This window comes from Phascolarctos cinereus, unplaced genomic scaffold, assembly GCF_003287225.1.
Source record: "Phascolarctos cinereus isolate Bilbo 61053 unplaced genomic scaffold, phaCin_HiC Scaffold_4;HRSCAF=312, whole genome shotgun sequence".
NCBI classification, from domain to species: domain Eukaryota; kingdom Metazoa; phylum Chordata; class Mammalia; order Diprotodontia; family Phascolarctidae; genus Phascolarctos; species Phascolarctos cinereus.
The window spans coordinates 129,007,054-129,026,699 of NW_027555847.1; the positions used below are offsets into that span (position 1 = coordinate 129,007,054).

At 35.5% G+C, this 19,646-nt stretch overlaps 1 protein-coding gene across 1 annotated transcript in view; it reads left to right on the forward strand.

Annotated features, from left to right (window-relative positions):
* The window catches only part of MEIOB (meiosis specific with OB-fold), a 53,413-nt gene extending 39,322 nt beyond the window's left edge, over nt 1-14,091 (forward strand). Inside the window, exons 10-14 of the mRNA XM_021006496.2 lie at nt 4,034-4,135; nt 5,792-5,945; nt 7,350-7,539; nt 8,406-8,492; nt 11,489-14,091. Coding sequence (XP_020862155.1) covers nt 4,034-4,135; nt 5,792-5,945; nt 7,350-7,539; nt 8,406-8,492; nt 11,489-11,620 — 665 coding nt within the window. The 3' untranslated portion in view covers nt 11,621-14,091. The remainder of the gene's footprint in view (nt 1-4,033; nt 4,136-5,791; nt 5,946-7,349; nt 7,540-8,405; nt 8,493-11,488) is intronic.
* The last annotated feature ends 5,555 nt before the right edge of the window (nt 14,092-19,646 follow it).

Below are 19,646 nucleotides of genomic sequence, written 5' to 3' on the forward strand. Positions count from 1 at the left end.
GCTGGGTAACTACTGGAAGCAAATTGTAGGAAACAATCTTCAGGCTATCTAAAGAGCTGACTGAGCTTGCTGTTCTTTAAGCTAGTTTAGACCTTGGGACATTGTCATTGTCATTGTCTTGAGACAAAGCCAAAGTGCTTTACAAATTTTTATCTTGTTTTGTCTCCAACAACCCTCGGAGGTAGATTATCTCCTTTTATAGCAGGGGAAACTTAAGCAGACTGAGGTTAACTATCTTGTCTAGGGTCACCTTACTAGTAAATTTCTGAGATAGGATCTGAACTAAAGTCATCTTGACTCCAGGTCTAGCTCCCTTATCTTCTGCACCACCTAATTGAAAGCCCTATAGATGCTCTGTGAGTTGATTGGAGGAAAACAGAATTTTATTTCTGTGGGAAGGTGGGGTAAGCAAGCCAGTCTTGAGCCAAAGAGGGGGGGGTCTATGTCACTTACACTATACTTGCATTTCCCTTTAGTAAAAACTTTCAAAGCTATAGTCTATTATTTTAGTATTACTTTTTACTAAAAATATTAAAAGCTGTCAAATTTGCCATACTTTCATGTCCGACTATTCTCTTAGATATAAATTCCTTGACCTTTTGTGGTCTGACATGGTACAAAATCATGTTGAAGTAGCCTATTTCCTTTTGGTAATTTCTGAGGGTTTTTTCTTTTTATTCTTTGTTATAAGGGATTGCTCCTTGGGAGGAAGATGGGAAAGAAATACATTGGGAAATATAAATGATGTGAAAACAAAAGAGAATAATTAAAATTTATTATTAAAAATGGCTACTATGCCAGTCTCTAAATGCACACTACCCTCAAATATATGTTTTATCCCTAAAGAATCTCTTTGAAAGGAAAATATATTTGTATAGTTACATATTAAAAAATAACTTTAATTATAGGTCAGACTGAGGTTTTATACAAGCCTGATTTTGCATGGAAAGTATGGCTTACATTCAAACCAATACAATCATTTTAATAAGTAAACGTGTAACCTTTTGACCCAGCAATAACAATTCTAGGCCTATACCCTAACAAGATAAAAGAAAGAGGAAAAGGACCCACGTATAGACAAAATATTTATAGCAGCTATCTTCATAGTAGCTAAAAACTTGAAATAGGAATACCTATATATTAGGAAATGGCTAAACAAACTGTGGCATATCAATGTAATGGAATGTCATTGTGCCATAAGAAATGACAAAATAGACAGTTTCAAAGGAAACTGGAAAGACCTCTATGAACTGATTTAGAGTGTGATTTAGAGTTCCTAGAAGAACTAGGAGAAAAAAAATTATACAATGACATTATAAAGAAAAACAACTTTGAAAGATTTTAGAACTCTGGATCAATGCAAAGATAAACCCATGATTCCAAAGGACTGAAGATGAAACATGTTACCCATCTCCTGCCAGAGAGGTGATGGACTAAGAATATATAATGGGACATACATTTTTGGATATAGCCAGAATGGGATTTTATTTTGCTGAATATGAGGGTTTTCTTTTTTTGTTGCTCAATGGGGTAGGGGGTCAAGGGAAGTGGGAGAGGCAGCGACAAATGCTTATACAGAAATAAAATTTTTAAATGTGTAGTCCATTAGCTACTCTAGTCAGTGCAATGATCCAAGACAATTCCAAAAGGACTTACAATGAAAAATGCTATCAACATCCAGAGAGAGAACTGATGAACTCAGTGTAGATTGAAGCATACTTTTTTTACTTACTTTATTTTTCTTGCCTTTTTTTTTTCAACATGGCTAACATGGGAATATGTTTTACATGACTTCACATGTATAATTGATATAATATCACTTTCCTTCTCATTGTGTGGTGCAGGGCCTGGCGGGAGAGAGAATTTGGAACTCAAAATTTTTTTAAATGAATGTTAAATAAAGTATAATTATGAAAAAAGTATAGTCCATGATTACTACTGAGAATGACCTCTCTGCTAAATTTGACATTGTTAACCACCTACTCCTCCTGGCCACTCACTCACCTCTTATATTTGGGTTTTCAGGATATTTCTCTCTCCTGGTTCTCCCTGTCTGATTAATGCTCCTCAGAATCCTTTGCTGATTTTGCTAATCTATGCCACACGTCTACTAATTGTAGATGTAACCTAGGGTCTGTCCTGACTTTTCTCTTCTTTCTCTACTCTCTCTCTCTGTCTCTCTGTCTCTCTGTGGGGTTCAACTATCAATTAGATCTATGTATCTAGTCCTAGTTTCTGTTCTGAGTGCCAATTCCACATCACCCACAGCATACTGGACATGTCAAACTGGATGTCCCATAGACATCTCAAATTCCACAACCAAAATAGACCTCATTATCTTTTCCCCAAGGCACAGGTCTGATCATGTCATCCCCTACTCAACAAACTCCAGTGGTTCCCTCTTGCCTCTAGGATCAAGTATAAATTCCTCTGTTTGACATTTAATGTTTTTGATACCTTGTTCTCTTCCTACCTTTACATTCTTCTTCCACTTTACTCCCTTTCTCAAACTCTGCAATTCAGCCATATTGTCCTACTTGCTGTTCTGCCCACATAACGATCCCATCTCCATGCCTTTTCGCTAGAGGCTCTCCATGCCTAGAATGAATCCCCTTCTCACCTGGTTTCCTTAAAGATTCAGCTCAAGTGTCACATTCTTCCTGAAGCCTTTTCTAGTCCTCCCCCACTACCCCCTCCCCTCCCCGCCAGTTTCCTTTCTGACACTACCTTGTATTCATTTTGAATATATTCTGTATGTATTTGTCTGTATGCACGTTGTCTCTTCGAACCCCACCCCACCCATTAGACTGTAACCTTCTGAAGTTAGTGAACTATTTAGCTTTTGTCTTTCTATCCCCAGAACTTAAAATAGTCCCTGGCATATAGTAAGCCCTTAATAAATGATTATTCATTAATTTTATTTCGTTTATTTTGAGAGTAGGTCTACCTATCCTGCCCAGTCAGGAAACTGTTAACAGCCATTCACAGCCAGGATCTCACTACTGATGTGCTAGGGAGCTTTGACCCATCCCATTTCTGAGCCAGTTTGCCCCTCCTTCGTCATCCTAGTCTTCCCTCCCAAGGTTCCCCATATTGATGCCAAACTTAGCATGGTAACCAGATCATCTTAGCACACTGTAGCTCGAACCTCCTGAGATCCAATAGTTCAGCCTCCTCAGCAGCAGGCGTTACAGGTGTTAGCCACCGCACCTGGTTGTTGATTGGTTTGTGAAAATCCTGTCATAGTAATTTTTCTTTCTATATTGAATAATGTTTATTTCAAATAAAACCTAGTTGTAATATAAATAATTATGTTTTGTGAAAGACCATTCGATATTAGTAACCTTTTATAATGTAGTTATCTCAGAATTTGATTTTCTTATAAATAACAAGTGCCTGTATAGAAAACAAGTGATAATTTTTATTAAGAATTTAAAATATATCCTACAAATTTAATTTCATAATCAAATTTTTCTAGCTACAATTTCTAAAAGTTTATCATTGCTTTCTTTTCTGAGTAAACATTTTAGGAGCTCTTGAGCATTTTTCCTCATTCTAATTTCTGCAGTTAGCTAACTATATAATATTTTGGATTAGAGGAAAACTATATGGGCAAGGTAAAGTTCTAGATATCCTAAACAAGTTTTCTAGTTGACTCTTGTTAATTTGGCTTATGTTTTTGTAGGTCTTCTTGTTTTTACTATACAGAATGATCCAAGAAGCAAAAAGTCTAGGCAGCTAGGTGGTACAGTGAGTAGATTGCCAGACGTGGAGTTAAAAAATTCTGAGTTCAAATTCAACTTCAGACACTTCCTAGCTGTGTGACTCTGGGCAAATCACTTAATCTCTATCTGCCTTAGTTTCCTCATCTATAAAGTAAGGATAATAATGGTACCTACTGCCTAGGGTTGTTGTGAGAATAAGATGAGATCATATTTGTAAAGTGATTTGCAGCCTTAAAGTGCTATATAGATACTAGCTATTATTTCTATTTAGTGGACAACATTTATTTATGTTATTTTTCTTTGTTAAGACACACCAGAAGCTAATATCCTATCAAACTTTGCAAGAGAAAATGCAGAAGCCACAGCTCTAGATGATGAAATTGAGGCTCAATTAAAAGAATCCATAAATTGTAAGTGATTCTTTAAATGTTCCTTGCATTTTTTGACAGGCCAAAATCTTAGTCTTTGAAGTTTGGTTTGACATAATGGGACTTTAATTACAGCAAAGGAAATCATATTTATATTTTATAATTGTATTATCTTCCCTAAATGAGGTGATATTGCTAGAGTCTTCTATTTGTTATTATCTGTAATGTAACAAGTACTCTATTTAGTCTTATCTCTCATTTATGTGAAGTTGACTGGGGTAACAGAATAAAGACACATTTCACTTTGCTTTCAAATGAAACTTCCTAACAAATTTAATAGATCAAAAGTCTCATCATTACAGTGAACACTGAATGATAGACACATCTTGTCATCTCAGAAGGCCAACAATTGAATTGACCTAGAAATGAAACTAATAGCTCATCATATAGACATGGTCACCCTGAGCTATGCCAAAAACAAACTTTGTTATTGCTTTTTCTTTGTATGCTGTAACATGTTCCATGCCAACTCTTTTTGCTGTTGGACCTCACAATTACAAAGTGATCAATACTTAGCATCCATCTTATTATCCACAAGGAATGACTGGCATAGCATAGTTGTAAGCATAGTTGTATTTGAGTGTGAAACAGTAACTTAAAAGATGTCAGGTCATTTTGACATAGTCCAGTAGCTACATCAAAAATTCTCCATGAGACCCAAGTACATGCTTTGGAAGGGAGGTGGAATCTCTGTTGACTTGTGTTTCTATCCTTGATTCTGTAAGGGCAGCCAAAATCATCCAACCCAAAGTCTTATTGCATGGAAACACTTTTTTACACTACCAAAATTATTCCAGAGTGTTACAAAAAGAAAGCTTGACTGATGTATTTTTCCACATTAAATTTTCCTCTTTTTCTCTTTCTTTGTCAATTTCTGCTTCAGTCTGGTTCTATCTCTCATGTATACTATTACATGACTGTTTCATACCAGGCTGTTCTTGCCTGTGTCTATCACTATCCCTGTTGTTCTAACTTCTTATCCTATAATTTTCTTTCCTAAATCCAAGATCCCATTTCCTGTTCTTCTGTCAAGCTTTCCTCAATAATACTTATTCCCACAGTTGACAAGCTAATTAGATTCATAGCATTAGTATCTATTCTTATAAAAACTTTTGTTTCTCTCTAGTACCATTTCTAATTTCTTCTTAGCAAGAAAAAGGAAGACAAGTGGGAAAAAATGGACTTTAAGAGACATTTTTTTAAAGTGATGTTACAGTGTGTTTGAAAGCAATCATGTAATTGGTCTTAGGATTGCACACTCAAATCAATATTCAAATACATTAAATAAATGATCATTTGTCATACTAGCATACTAGTTATGTTAAGTGATACATAAAAATATCATATGCTGAAAGTAACAACAAAATTGTGAATGTTTTAGGGTAGCAGTAATTTATAAAATAGTACTCTGAATAGAAGATAGAGTTAACATCCATGTGAAAGTACCTTATTGCATTCTTATTGAGCGGCACATGCAAAAATATAATGAAATATTTGAATTAAAAATATAATAAATTTCAATACAATTAATAAATGTTAACATTAGCTTGCTCTTTCATTTTACATTTGTTAAATTTTATTTTATTTTTAATTTTGTTATTAGAAATGATGAAGTGACACATATCTTTTTACTTTTAGTACAGGCAATAGTTGATGTGTATACAGTAGAACAATTAAAGGCAGTAGCCTTGAAGAGTGAGGGAAAAACTTATCCCTTCTATGGCATCCTTTATGCCCACATTTCCACACTGAACATTGATAATGAAACTGTGAAAATAGCACGAAACAGATGGTAAGTAAACAGGTTACTTTGTCCCCTTGATAGATATCCTCTTTCACTCTCATGCACACATACACACAAGCACATGCTACATCTTCAATCTTTCTAGCTCTTTCCCTGCTGCCCTTTTTTGGGTATTTCCTGTCTTTAAACAACCTTCACTTGTGAATGCCAACTATTAATCAACAAGATGAAAGGCAGAGAGATTAGATTACGTTTGTTAGGTCACACAGGGAATGACAGCAACAAAATTTGAACTCAAATCTTTCCTAACTCCAAGTCTGGCACTGTATTTAGTGTCCATGGGGGAAAAGTCTCACCTCTTCTACTTAAGGTATGATGTTGGGCAAGTCATTTATCTCTCTTGGGTTATTATCTTATCTTGTTATTAACTGCCCCTTCTATCTCACAGGATTATAGTAAAAGTCAAATGAAATTATGAATGCAGAAACACTTAAAAAATTGTAAAATCCTATAGAAATGTAATAATAATAATAGCTAATGTGCATCATGATTTATAGTTTACAAAGCACTTTCCTGTGGTTATGGTTATGATTTATTCTGGACCTCTGATTTCACTGGGGAAGGAAATTTCCTGGTAACGAAATGCTCTTCACCTATGCAAATCAGCAGCTTATAATGTTAGATTTGTGTGGGCCATTGAGAGATAAAATGACTTATCTATGGTCATCCATCCAGTTTGTGTCAGAGATGGGATCAGGTCTTTCTGATTTCTGAGGACAGTTCTTCCACTACTTCCCATTAATTTTTCTTTTGCTCTCATGCCTGTGCCACTTAAGGGCGGGAACATGAGGAATGGAAAAATTCACTCAAGTTGCTTTTATTTGTCTTTAAACTTCTTTTTGGTCTCAAGTAGGAAAAAAAAAGCCTTAATGGAAAGGGATATTACCTTTAGTTGTTCTAGACTCTCTTCCTTAGCTCCTAGGGGGTCCTAGGGCTCCTCTGTCTCTCCTGAAAACAAATACAAAAGAACCTATATTAGTGATTTCTTATCCTTTTTCTACCAAAGTCTAGCCATAGATTGGCTTGTCTAAAAAAGCTTCCCTTAACATCTCTTAAATTGGAGTGGTAGAAGGAAAGAATTTGTCCATATCTTGGTTAGTATAAAGAGGAGCTCAAATTTATATGATACTTTATAGTTTATAAATGTTTAGTAGGCTCCTAAAACCTAGAGATAGCAGATCCCATCTCTATTTGGCCTCCTCTTTTCTTTCTTTATTCCTCTTCCTCTCACTTCTACTCTGTGTTTTTTTCCCTAAAAGACCATATTGGAAAAATATTCAGAGCAAGTTAAAAACATCGTCAACAATCAAACATTCTAGTCAGCTTTGATCATCAGGGGTTTGCAGCATTGTAATGTATATTTCATTATTTCCATTTTTCTGTCTCTTACAGTTCAGGCTGTGGTTATTTTGTAAGTGAAGCATCTAGCACTTGTACATCTTCATTCTGCAACAAAGATTCTTCAGGACATAAATCTGTATTTCTCAGCTTTGATTTGCTTATTGATCTCACTGATCACACTGGCACTCTTCATTCCTGTAGCCTTACAGGAACTGTTGCTGAGGAAACTCTAGGCTTCACGGTAAATATAAAAAGAATTTATAAATATTCCCACAGTAGCCCATTGTCCTTCATTTTAAGAACAATTGTTTTCTATGTTCTTCCAACATGGCTAAAGATATCAATCAGGTTATTTTAACACATAACACAAATGCATTCATGCATAGGATGGCCTATTTTAAACAAACTCTTTTTAAAGTCACACTGGGCCAACAACAGACATATATTAGAATCACATTGAACACAGTGACTGAGATCTTCGGTCAAAGAAAATTATGCTTAAACATAATTCTCAAAGTAGGTAAATGATGAGCATGGCTGAATTCCACTAATCACAAAGTAGTGTGAAGTACTGATATTAAGTTTCTTGAAAAAGATAACTACAGGGGCAGCTAGCTGGTACAGTGGATACATAACACTTGCTAGCTGTGTGACCTTGGGCAAGTCACTTAGCCCCAATTGCCTCACCAAAAAAAAAAAAGAAAAGAGAAAAAAAAAGAAAAAGATAACTATGAGTTTCCTATGTGGAATCTTATATAACATAACTAGCAAACACTGGGGTGTAATTAACTAGTGCACTTGGGCATGAGTATTAGTTTCTTAATGTAAAAATTTCCCATGATATTTTTCAACACATTTTTGTTTCAAATATTGTTTCTTCCTTATTAAGGGGGAGCATTTCCATATTGAGCACCCTGATTGGCTGCCAGTGAGTTACTCCCTATTCAGGTTCATTACCTTCTTTACCTCCCTTTACTTACCACTCTTATCAGAAGAACTGGTCAAAGATCAGTGCAAATAAAATTACTTTTTCAGTTAATAATCTTAAGTTTTATATTATCCTTATGTTATAGTTTCTATTATATGTTTGATCTTTTTTTTAATTAGGTACATGAATTTCTTGCGCTAACAGAAGAACAGAAAACAACAATAAAGTGGCAATTTCTCTTGGAAAGAAGCAAAATTTATTTAAAAGTTGGTGAATTTTGTGGCAATATTTTATGTTATAAATCCAAACAAGTTCTAATAAGACACAAGTGCATGCCTCTTGAAGGAACCGACTTTGTGTAATTGTTATATGTGGATACAGTAAATCAGGGAATTGATTATTTTAATAATGCCTGATACCCAGGTGTACAGAACTATGCATGTGCTGGAACGCAAATGGAAGGATAAGTATTTTCCACTAACCTAAAGAAAATAAATAGATCAACAAGAACAACAATAACAAAACTATCTCCCCAAGTATCTTAACCCTTAGTATAATTAACAAACACATGTTGGAATCAGCCAAGCTAAAATCCTTCACCTCTAGCTCTTATAAAAACATTTTTTTTAGCAACTAGCTGTCATTTAGGAAATTTATCATCAGACACCATAGCCAGCTACCCTAGGGAACACTGCCAGGTCCTAGCTCCTCCCTTGAGTCATTGGTGTATTATTAATGAACTCTTAGTCATCTCATATTGCCCTTGATCCCAGGGGTCCCATATCAAACCAACCAAGTCACCATCTAGTAAGTTCACATTATAAACCGCATCTTTCTCCAGTATATTTATAGTGTGTTTCCCATAAGGTATAGAGGGTCACTTTTGTTTTAAATGTCCCACAGTAGCATGACATTAAATGATCTTAAGCAGCTGCCTTTACATTAAAAGTACTAGGCAATTGAATTCCCAGACTTGCATTTTCTTTTGTAGTCTGATTCCCAAAAGATCCCAGAAATTGAAGAGGAGAAAACCCATGCTGTTTCAAATATGTGTCATACACAAATAGAGAAAGAACTGATAAATGCAAGCTAAGCCCATGTTAAAACAACAGTCAGTACATTTTGTCTTGCTATCATATACTTTAAAAAAAGAATACTTATGTAAGTTCCTTGAGACAGGGATTGTTTCATTTTTGGTTTTGTATTTCTAATAGAGTTCTACATATAGAGGTTAATAAATATTGAATTCAACTAAATAGTCCCTATTTCAAAAGTAAGACAATTCCCAAAGCACTCTCCCCCCAAAACAATCTTGGATAGAGTATTTTCAGCTTGGCAAATAGTAGGTGCTTAATAAATATTTATTGACTGACTGTAGGAACTTGTCTCCTTGATAGATATTCTCTGTCTCTCTCTGTCTCTCTCTCATACACACACACACACACACACACACACACACACACACACACACACACACACACACACACACACACACACACACACCCCTTCAATCTTTCCCAGCTACTTTTCTGTTGCCCTTTTTGGGGTATTTCCTGCCCTTAAACAACCTTTGCTTGTGTACTAATCTTTCTCTTGAGCTTCTATACCACATCATCAACTGCCTAGTTAACATTTCTACCTGGATATCTCAAAAATATCTCAGACTCAACATGTTTAAAATGTAACATTATCTTCTTGCCTAAACCTTCCCCTCCTCCAAATTTCCCAGTTTCTGTTGAGAGAACCACCATCCTCAGTTTCACAATTCTAGGGTCATCTTCAGCTCTTCACTTTTTCTCATTACCATATCAATCAGTAGCCAAGTCTTATCAATTCTCTCTACAGTGTCTTTTGCATTCATCCTCTCTTCTCTACTCATGTAACCAGCAGTCTAGTTCAGGCCTTCATCACCTCTTAAATGGACCATCACAATAGTCTCCCAATTTGTCTCCCTGCTTCTTATCTCTCTCTCCTTTACAATCCATCCTCCACAAAGCTGCCAAAATAATATTGCTAAAGCACATGTCTGAACACGTCACTTCCCTGCTTGAAAAGCTTCAACAGCTTCCTATTGCCTCTAGGACAAAGTACAAACTCCTCAGCTTGGCATTTAAAGCCTTTCATAGCACAGCTCCAGTCTATCTTTCTAGAATTATTTCATATTACTCCTCTTCTCTCACCAAACTGGTCTACTTACTGTTTCCTGCATTTTTCATTCTATATCTTACCTCTGAGTCCTCACATGGGCAGGTCTCCTAAACCTGGAAGGCAGTCCCTTCTCACTTCCACCTCCTTAGCAATCCTTAGCTTCCTCCAAGTTTCTTCTCAGACTCCACACCCTTCAGTAAAGCTTTCCTGATCTCCCTAGTTCTTAGAGGTCTTTTCCACCTAGGTTCATTGTATTTACTTTTCTATGTAAATGTTGTATCTCACCACTGGAATGTAAACTCTTTTTCGGAAAGGACGATTTTTAAGTTTGTGTTTGTATGCCCAGAATCTAGCACAGTGCTTGATTTGAATTGTTGCATTCTGAGGTACTTTAAAAGGGATGTAAATAAAATAAATAAATAAATGAATGAATGAATGAAAGGGATGTAAATTTAAATAATTTCAAAACACATGCTGGTAACAGGTATATCTTCTGTATGAAACTAAGTATTGATCTAATTCATATTTTTATTGTTTTTATACCAGTCTTTTCCACTTTACCCTGACCCTGACCCCCACCCACCACTCAGTGAGATTACTCTTGTAAGGAAAGGAAAGAAATAATTTAACAGAATCCTCACATCAATTCCAAATGACAATATACACAACATTCCATATAAAGTTCCCTAAATCTTCAATTTAAGGGGAGAGGTACATTTCCTCATCTCTTTTCCTGGGTCAAAATCATTCATTATAGGGGCAGCTAGGTAGCGCAATGGATAGAATATGGGCCCTGAAGTCAGGAGGACCTGAGTTCAAATCTGGCCTCAGACCAAACACTTGACATTAGCTGTGTGACCCTGGGCAAGTCACTTAACCCCAATTGCCTAAAGAATAAAAAAAAGCCTACAAAATAATTGATTATAATTATAGGTATTTATTTTATCAGTGGCTATGTATATTTGTGTTGTTTTAGATTTAATAATGGAATCCTGATGTCTATTGGATCTATGTTTGTATTGTGGTGAAAATGTATGTTAATGCTTACAAAATTTACCATCCAGTTCTTCAAATACAAGGGAATAAAGTTTTTTTTTTCTTTTCTCCCATACAGTTTGTGTTATCACCCAAGGCAAGAGGTGGACTGAGAACTCATGTGCTTTCATGTAAGCTTGCTGATCCTATTGAAGCCAGTAGGATATTATCTGGAAAAAGTAACAAATTTGAAAATCTGAAAAGCCATTAGAAGTTTCAACTACTTTGAAAAAGGAATATGTTTTTTTTAAAAGTGAAAAATATTTAAATTCTACTTTGTCCAAATATTGTATCTTATTGTTGTGGTAAATTCTTATAATGTTTCCTTCTTCTCTTTATTTAAGTTCAGTCTTTGCAGGGTTAGACAGAGAGTTGTGGGGAAATGGCCACTGAACTCACATTCTCTAAAATTCTGTCTACTGGTTTAGGTACCATATTTCTTCCAAAGGGCATTGGAACATGTTCATCAAGACTAATAAACCTTATAGATCTTTCCTACCAGAATGTGTGAGTTCCTTTTCCTAGCCACTTTGTGCTTCCCATATCCTCCCCCCAACTTTATCTTTCCAGAAGAAAAACTTTATAGCTTAAAATCTTAATTTCACTGCAGAATGAATGTGGCTTTCTAAAGTAGAAAAATAATATCTGTGACATGGAAAGAGAATTGTCATCAGTGTCAGAGTGAAAGTTGAAGTAGTCCATGGACAGTATGGTATAACTGATTTGACAGTACCTTCCTGGGGGGAAAGTCTACCTTCTATGATGGCAAAACAGCATTATCCACGTTTTACTAAAGTCTTGATGACTTGCAGATTTACATTTAAGAGTCTTGAGTCACCTGGGAGGAGATTGGCTTCAAAGGTTTTACTAGTTTAGAGTAGTACTGTAGTCCCAGGAACTTTAAAGGTTTTAGAAATTCCCAAGGATATTAAATTATGAGTCTCTCTTAACTCAGTTTTTCTCATACCTGCACCAAAGAAGTTGATCAGTTATGAACAGCAACACATAGCTCTTGGTGTTCTACTGTACAGAACTCAAATTGGGAAGATCAACTACTATAATGAACATTGTTCCACAGTGTGTAAGAATTATGTCAACATTTGGGGGCCAGTAATTCAAAAGTTATCACTTCATCATCAAGACTGAATGTATAAAGTAAGTGAAAATCTTTTATAATCTTAGTGTTGGCAGATAGAACTTGTACTCAATTTATCAATGAAACCTGCTTTATCATATCTTTGTAGTATGTCATATTTTGTGATATATGATTCAATCCAAATTCAAGTAATAATAAGACATGTTAGAAAATTGTCTTTTCAGTATGGCACAATGGAGAGAACTCTGGATTTGGAGTCAAAAGATGTGGATTCAAGTTCTAACTTGGCCATTTACTTATTTGTGTGACCACAGTCAAGTTCCTAAACAATGGCGGCTCATTCAGCTTTAAAATTAATATAGTAATACCTGTAATGACTACCCCAAAGGGTTGTTATAAGGAAATGCTTTATAAATCTTAAAGTTCTATATAAAGTATGAATTATTATTGTTGCTAAAATAAGCTTACATCCTCATGGAAGTACATGGACTATTCTACCAATATACTAAAGAACTGCTTCCCTTTTGCTAGAGTGACCTTAGTTCCTAGGAATGCATAAAACCATAGATTTAGAGCTAGAAAGACCTTAGAGGTCACCTAGTCCAATCCCCTCATTTCACAGAAGAGGAAACTGAGGCCCGGAGTGATTAACTTACCCAAGGTTACACTGGTATTGTGGGTCCCCTTACACTGTGACCGTGGCAATTCATTTCATAGTGTATGCTTTGTGGTTTCTATAATCCTTCTTACTGTATTTAAAGGGATATGTTTGCTTCTCGAATTTTGAAACTGCAAATCTCAGCCTTTCTCACTTTGTCAAATATAAATGAATTTATAATATCATTGTGAGAAAATATGCCTATGTACACCTATATTTATACATAGCCATATTAATAATTAAAAGATTATAGATATTAGAAATTTATTCTCCCTCCCCTATAGAATCTGATAATTCCTATCCATATGGGAAAAAGCCATAAGTACCTTCTTTGATCTTCACTTGAGAAATCCAGTGACATTATTTTGACACAAGTGATCGATAAATCTTATAAGGAAAGATCTTCCATGTCCCCTGTATGACTCTAAACATTAGGCTATAAGCCAGAGTGTGGTTATCTATGTTGACCTGAGAATTTAGCCAGTTCTCAGGAGATGTGCTCTGGGAACCTGGCCAGTTCATCAGAACATATCAGGTTAATTAACATTCTAATATGTTTTGCTTGCTCCAGGAACTTGGCCAGTTCCTGGACCAAGTAAAAACATCTACTAGAATCATGGGCACCTCCTGGCATGGGGCCTTCTTTGTTAGAGGCCCTATTTAAATCCTAATTGGGAAAGCCATCTTTGGATTCTCACCCATGGAGAGGATGCTCTGCCTGGGACTTTCCCAATTGGGACCCTGAAAGCTGTACCCAGGGAATTCCCAGCTTGGACTTCAGATGTTGGTACTTCCCTGAATTGGTGATGTTTTATTATATTATTGCTATTCTTTGTATTCTTAGCCTGACTATAGTCATATAGCTAATGGTATGTTGCTGTAAATCTACCTTTTCTGTACCTATATTATAATCTTAATTAAAGCTACCTTCACTTCTCTCTCTAGGAGTGTGTCTTATTGTAGGAGCAAATCTGAACCACATTTTTCTTCCTTAATCACACAACAAGACAGGCAATTTAAGAAGTAGAATTCCTTGGAAAGACCCACCTAGGCCCAAATAACCCCCAAACAGCTGAGATCCTATATAATAGGGACTAATAAAACGATGGCTTTGCCATTCCAAAGCAGAAATCCTTCAGCACAGAGCTATGTGCTATCGCCAGAAGTGGCTAGGGGAGCTCAGCTTTACTCATGCTCCATGGGATTCTTCCCTCTCCATTTTAGATAAAATCTTCCACATCCCCCTTGGTTTTTTTAAAATTATATTTTTTTAGTATTTTGTTTTTCCCCAATTACATGTAAAAACAATTTTTAACATTCATTTTTTAAATTTTGAGTTCCAAATTCTCTCTCTTCCTCCCTCCCCATTCCCCTTACTGAGATGGCAAGCAATTTGATATAGGTAGGATATATATGTGTAGTCATGCAAAACATATTTCAATATTAGTCATATTATAAAAGAAAACACAGACAAAAAAGTAAACCTCAAGAAAAATAAAGTAAAAAAAAGTATGCTTAGCTCTGTGTTCAGATACCATCAATTCTTTCTCTGGGGATGGATAGCACTTTTCATCATAAGTCCTCTAGAGCAGTCTTGGATCATTGTATTGCTGAGAATAGATAAGTCATTCACAGTTGATCATCATACAATATTGCTGTTACTGTTTACAATGTTCCCATGGTTCTATTCATTTCACTTTGCATCAGTTTATATGTCTTTCCAGGTTTTTCTGAGAGCATCCTGCTCATCATTTCTTATATCACAATAGTATTCCATCATAATCATATACCACAACTTGTTCAGTCATTCCCCAATTGATGGGCATTCCCTCAATTTACAATTTTTTTGCCACAAGAAAAGAGCTTCTATAAATATTCTTGTACGTACACGTCCTTTTCTTTTCTTTTTTTTTTTTTATCTTTTTTGGGATACAGACCTAGTAGTGGTATTGCTAGGTCAAAAGGTATGCATGTTTTGTAGCCTTTTGGTTATAGTTCCAAATTGCTCTATAGAACAGTTGAATCAGTTCACAACTCCACCAACAATGCATTCATGTCTTAATTTTTCCACATCGCCTCCAACATTTGTCATTTTCCTTTTCTGTCCTATTAGCCACCTAATAGGTGTGAGGTAGTACTTCATGTTTTAATTTGAATTTCTCCAATCAATAGTGATTTAAAGCATTTTTTCATATGGTTATAGATAGCTGATATAGACAGCTTTCACCTGAAAACTGACTGTTCATATCTTTTGATCATTTATCAGTTGCAGAATGACTTCACATTCCCCATTATTAACCAAACTTGAATAAATAGGAAACATTTTAATCTCAAATTCTCATCCCTTTCAACCAATTACTTCAATCAAAGATCCCAAAATATAGATCTAGAAGCAGAGGTAAGAAATAGCAACTTACTGGGGCAGCTAGGTGACGCAGTGGATAGAGCACCGGCCCTGAAGTCAGGAGGACTTGAGTTCAAATTGGCCTCAGACCAAACACTTGACACTAGCTGTGTGACCCTGGGCAAGTCACTTAACCCCAATTGCCTAAAAAAAAAAAAAAAGAAAAAAAGAAAAAAAAAGAAATAGCACCTTGCTCCTCCTCATCATTCACTATCCTGGAACCCATGAAGCAACTCTAATATATGGCAGAGATGGAACTTTTTTCAATGAAAAAACAAACAAACAAACAAACAAACAAAAACCTGCTGAGACTCCATTTTTGCACCTGCTATATAGCATCACCTCAATCTTGACACAGATTTGCAGGACTGTAGCATTTTATTCTTATCTCCAGTCTACCTCAAACCTCAGGAGGCTGTACAGAATATCTTTGAATAAACCTCTTTTGGACAAATCTTACACGTGGATTTCCTTCTTTGCCTTTTTCCTGGTTTGTACATTGAGTTCCCACATAATCACTCATTTGGAAAAGCTTTTTCTGCCAAATGTAGGAATTCAGAGAGCCCTTAAGCTACATTATGAATGGCCATAATTTAACAGGTTCCCAGTGGTAGATCCAGAATTCAAAGCCAGGTTGTCTTACTATGCATCTAGCACTCTTTCCTCTGCACTATGCTAGGGATTTGCATTTAAGACTGAAAACTTTATAACCCTTTCACTAAAGGGACAAGGATCTTTCTATGTGAACTTATGACATATGACTCCTCCATAGGACTGAGAGGAATTAGTGTTGCAAAGTCTAGACATGATTTCAAAATGAATTTACAGGTACATGGTAGCTGTCTTTTACAATACTGCTATTTTGTTAATAAATTGAAGATTGCAAATGGATGGATACCTAAAATTCAGATATAAATTTATTCCCAGAATTGAAAGTACTATTCCTATCAACCTCATCTTTTACTCTCTAAAAGAAAAATAAATTTCCCTCATCTTTGGGGCTACCATTCTTCCTGTCTTTATTTCTACTAGAATTTCTATATTGCTGTACCAGTCTCATATTATATATTGTTCTACTATTTTTTATACTTCTTGAGATAAAACAGGTTAATTTTTGAACTTTGCCTAACCTTCTAGTAGTACTTTTACATTGCCCAAATATTTAGTAAGATAGTCTTCCTTAAATTGTTTTACTAAGTATTCCAGTTTGATGCCTTATAGCCATGTTAAGTTTAATAAATATTTTAATATACTTTTATCTGGCCTTGATAAATGATTAACAACATTGGAAATGGTTAACAATGATGAAAATGATATCTTAAAATATTCCATTTTAATCTTGGCTTTATCCAGTTTACTTACTAAACTTAATCTGGAGTTTAATCACCCAGTCTCAAAACCTTTGGGTTATTTCTTCCTAGTCCCTTTTCTCTGATAGCAAATCAGTTACCTGATTTTGTTCATTTCAGTGTTAGAATCTGCTCCCTTTTCTACCACAACTGTAGTATCAAAGCCTTCACTACCATCTTCCTGGACTGTGATTACAATTGCTTCTTAACAGGTCTTTTCCTCCCCACTCTTACTCTCCTTCAATCCATTCTTTGTATTGCTACTAGAACGATCTTTTTTTTTTTTAATGTGCAGATATAGTCATATACTTATTATTTCTCAGATCAAAAATCTTTAGTGGGTGACAGGTGCCTCACACTTATCATGTAAGATCAGATTTCTGTCAGTCAAAGGTCCTCCATGTCTTCCACAATCTGTCGCCAGTCTTCCTTTCCAGTCTTATCTCATATTATTTCCCTCCCCACACTTTGCGCTTTGGTCAAAGTGTACTTTTCTTTGTCTCTTCCTCATTCCTACCCTCCATATTTTTGTTGTCCTACACTTTTTTATTTTCCAATGTTTTATTGATATTTTCTATTTTTTCATCATTGTCACTTCCCCCAAATTCCTTACCCTCATCCTGAACAGAACATTCCCTCCTAACAAATAAGCATAGTCAAACAAGACAAATCATACCAATGGTCATGTCTGAAAAAAATACATAAATATGTATGTTATATATAATTCATCCTGCACTTCCCTGACCATGCTTTTGGTTCTGCTTCTTATACCTGAAATGTCCTTTTGCCTCCCTGTGGGTTAGACTTCCTATCCATCCTTTAAAGCCTAACTCAAATGCTATTTCTTTCACTATGGGTCCTTAGATACCCCTATTGGAAATTACCTTCATCTGTGGACCTCATTGTTTTGCACTTTTGTGACACACATATAATATTATGTATCAAAGTTATCTATGTTTGTGACTTCTTCCTCTACTTGACAGTATTTACTTGAGGGCAAGAACTAGTCTTATTTAAACTTTGTATGTACTTCCTCCAGTGCCTACCACAGTGTCATTGAATTTTGTCCATAATTCAGTCCTTTAATACTCTGAAAGCATTCTTATGAAAAGTCACAATAGTGATATCACAAGATTATATTCAATTTCAATTCAACAAACATTTATTAAGCTCCTGTTATATGCCAGGCACGATACAAGAAACTGGGGGTAAAAACAAACAGACAGAAATGAGCTCCTTGAGAGAAGGAACTGTCTTTTGCCTTTCTTTGTATCCCCAGTGCTTAGTACAGTACCTGCCATGTAGTAGATGTTAAATAAATGATTACCAACTGACTGAAACAATCTCTGCCCTCAAAGAGCATAGATAAAATAAAATATATACAGATAAGGAAATAAAAATATATAACCCTTATTTTGACAACTTGAATTTTTTCCAATATGATTGATATATTAGGGAATGGTTTCAGCATAACATGAATTTTATTTGTTTATTTGTGATTTTGCCCTTGAGAAACATTGAAAAAACAGAGAAAACTGTGTTCGTAAGAATTCACAAGCTGTAACCTTTTTAGTACCCTTTTCCACAAGCAAACTTCAACTCTTTTTCTTTTTCCTTTTTGTTTGTTTGTTTGTTTTTAAAATAGTATTTTATTTTTTTTCCAATTACATGTAAAGAAAGTTTTCAGCATTCACTGTTACAAGATTTTGAGTTCCAGACTTTTTTCTCTATCCTTCCTTCCCCTCCCCCTTCCCCAGTAAGGCAAGCAATCACTTCAGGTCTTTTTCAAGGTAAAGGTCTATATTTATTGTTTATCTTCTGGGGCAGGAGGAGCTCTGGGCTGAGCAGCACTGGTCTGCTCATCCTTTCCCCTCCACTTCTTTTTTTCCTCCCCAGGGTCACACAGCTAACAAGTGTCAAGTGTCTGAGGCCAGATTTGTTCGTTTTAATTTTTATTTTTTTAGGCAATTGGGTTTAAGTGACTTGCCCAGGGTCACACAGCTAGTAAGCGTCAAGTGTTTGGTCTGAGGCCAGATTTGAATTCAGGTCGTCCTGACCTTAAGGACGGAGCTCTATCCACTGCACTCCCTAGCTGCCCCTCTCCTCCACTTCTGCTATGGCTTATAAGCCCCCAACCCTGAAGTTGTGGTCTACTGAAGCCACCTTCTTGCCTGCAGTGATTGATTGGACTTTGCCAGCCTAGGCCCTGTGGGAACTAGAAACACATACTGAACAACAGCCCAACACCATAGTATTTATGAATTTCCTAAATATTAACATACACAAAACCTTGCTACTATTTTCATTAGGTTCCTATCTTGTTTTGTGTCCTTAATGAAATTTTCAGGATCCAACCTCATGTTCCCCATAAGCCTTGTGGTTTTTACTACATAATTTTGCATAGCATGGTGATTTATATATATGAGTGTATATATGTATGTATATATACATATATATACACACATATACATATATACAAATACATATATATGCACAAACACATATATAATTTTTCCCAATTACATATAAAAACATATTCATGTTCATTTTTTAAAATTCTGAGTTCCAAATTCTCTCCCTCTCTCCTTCCCTCCCCCTCCCCAGACATAGTAAGCAATTTGACATGGCTTATACATGTGCAATCACACAAAACATATTTCCGTATTAGTCATGTTGTGAAAGAAAACACAGACCAAAAACGAACCAACCAACCCATGATAAAAATTAAGT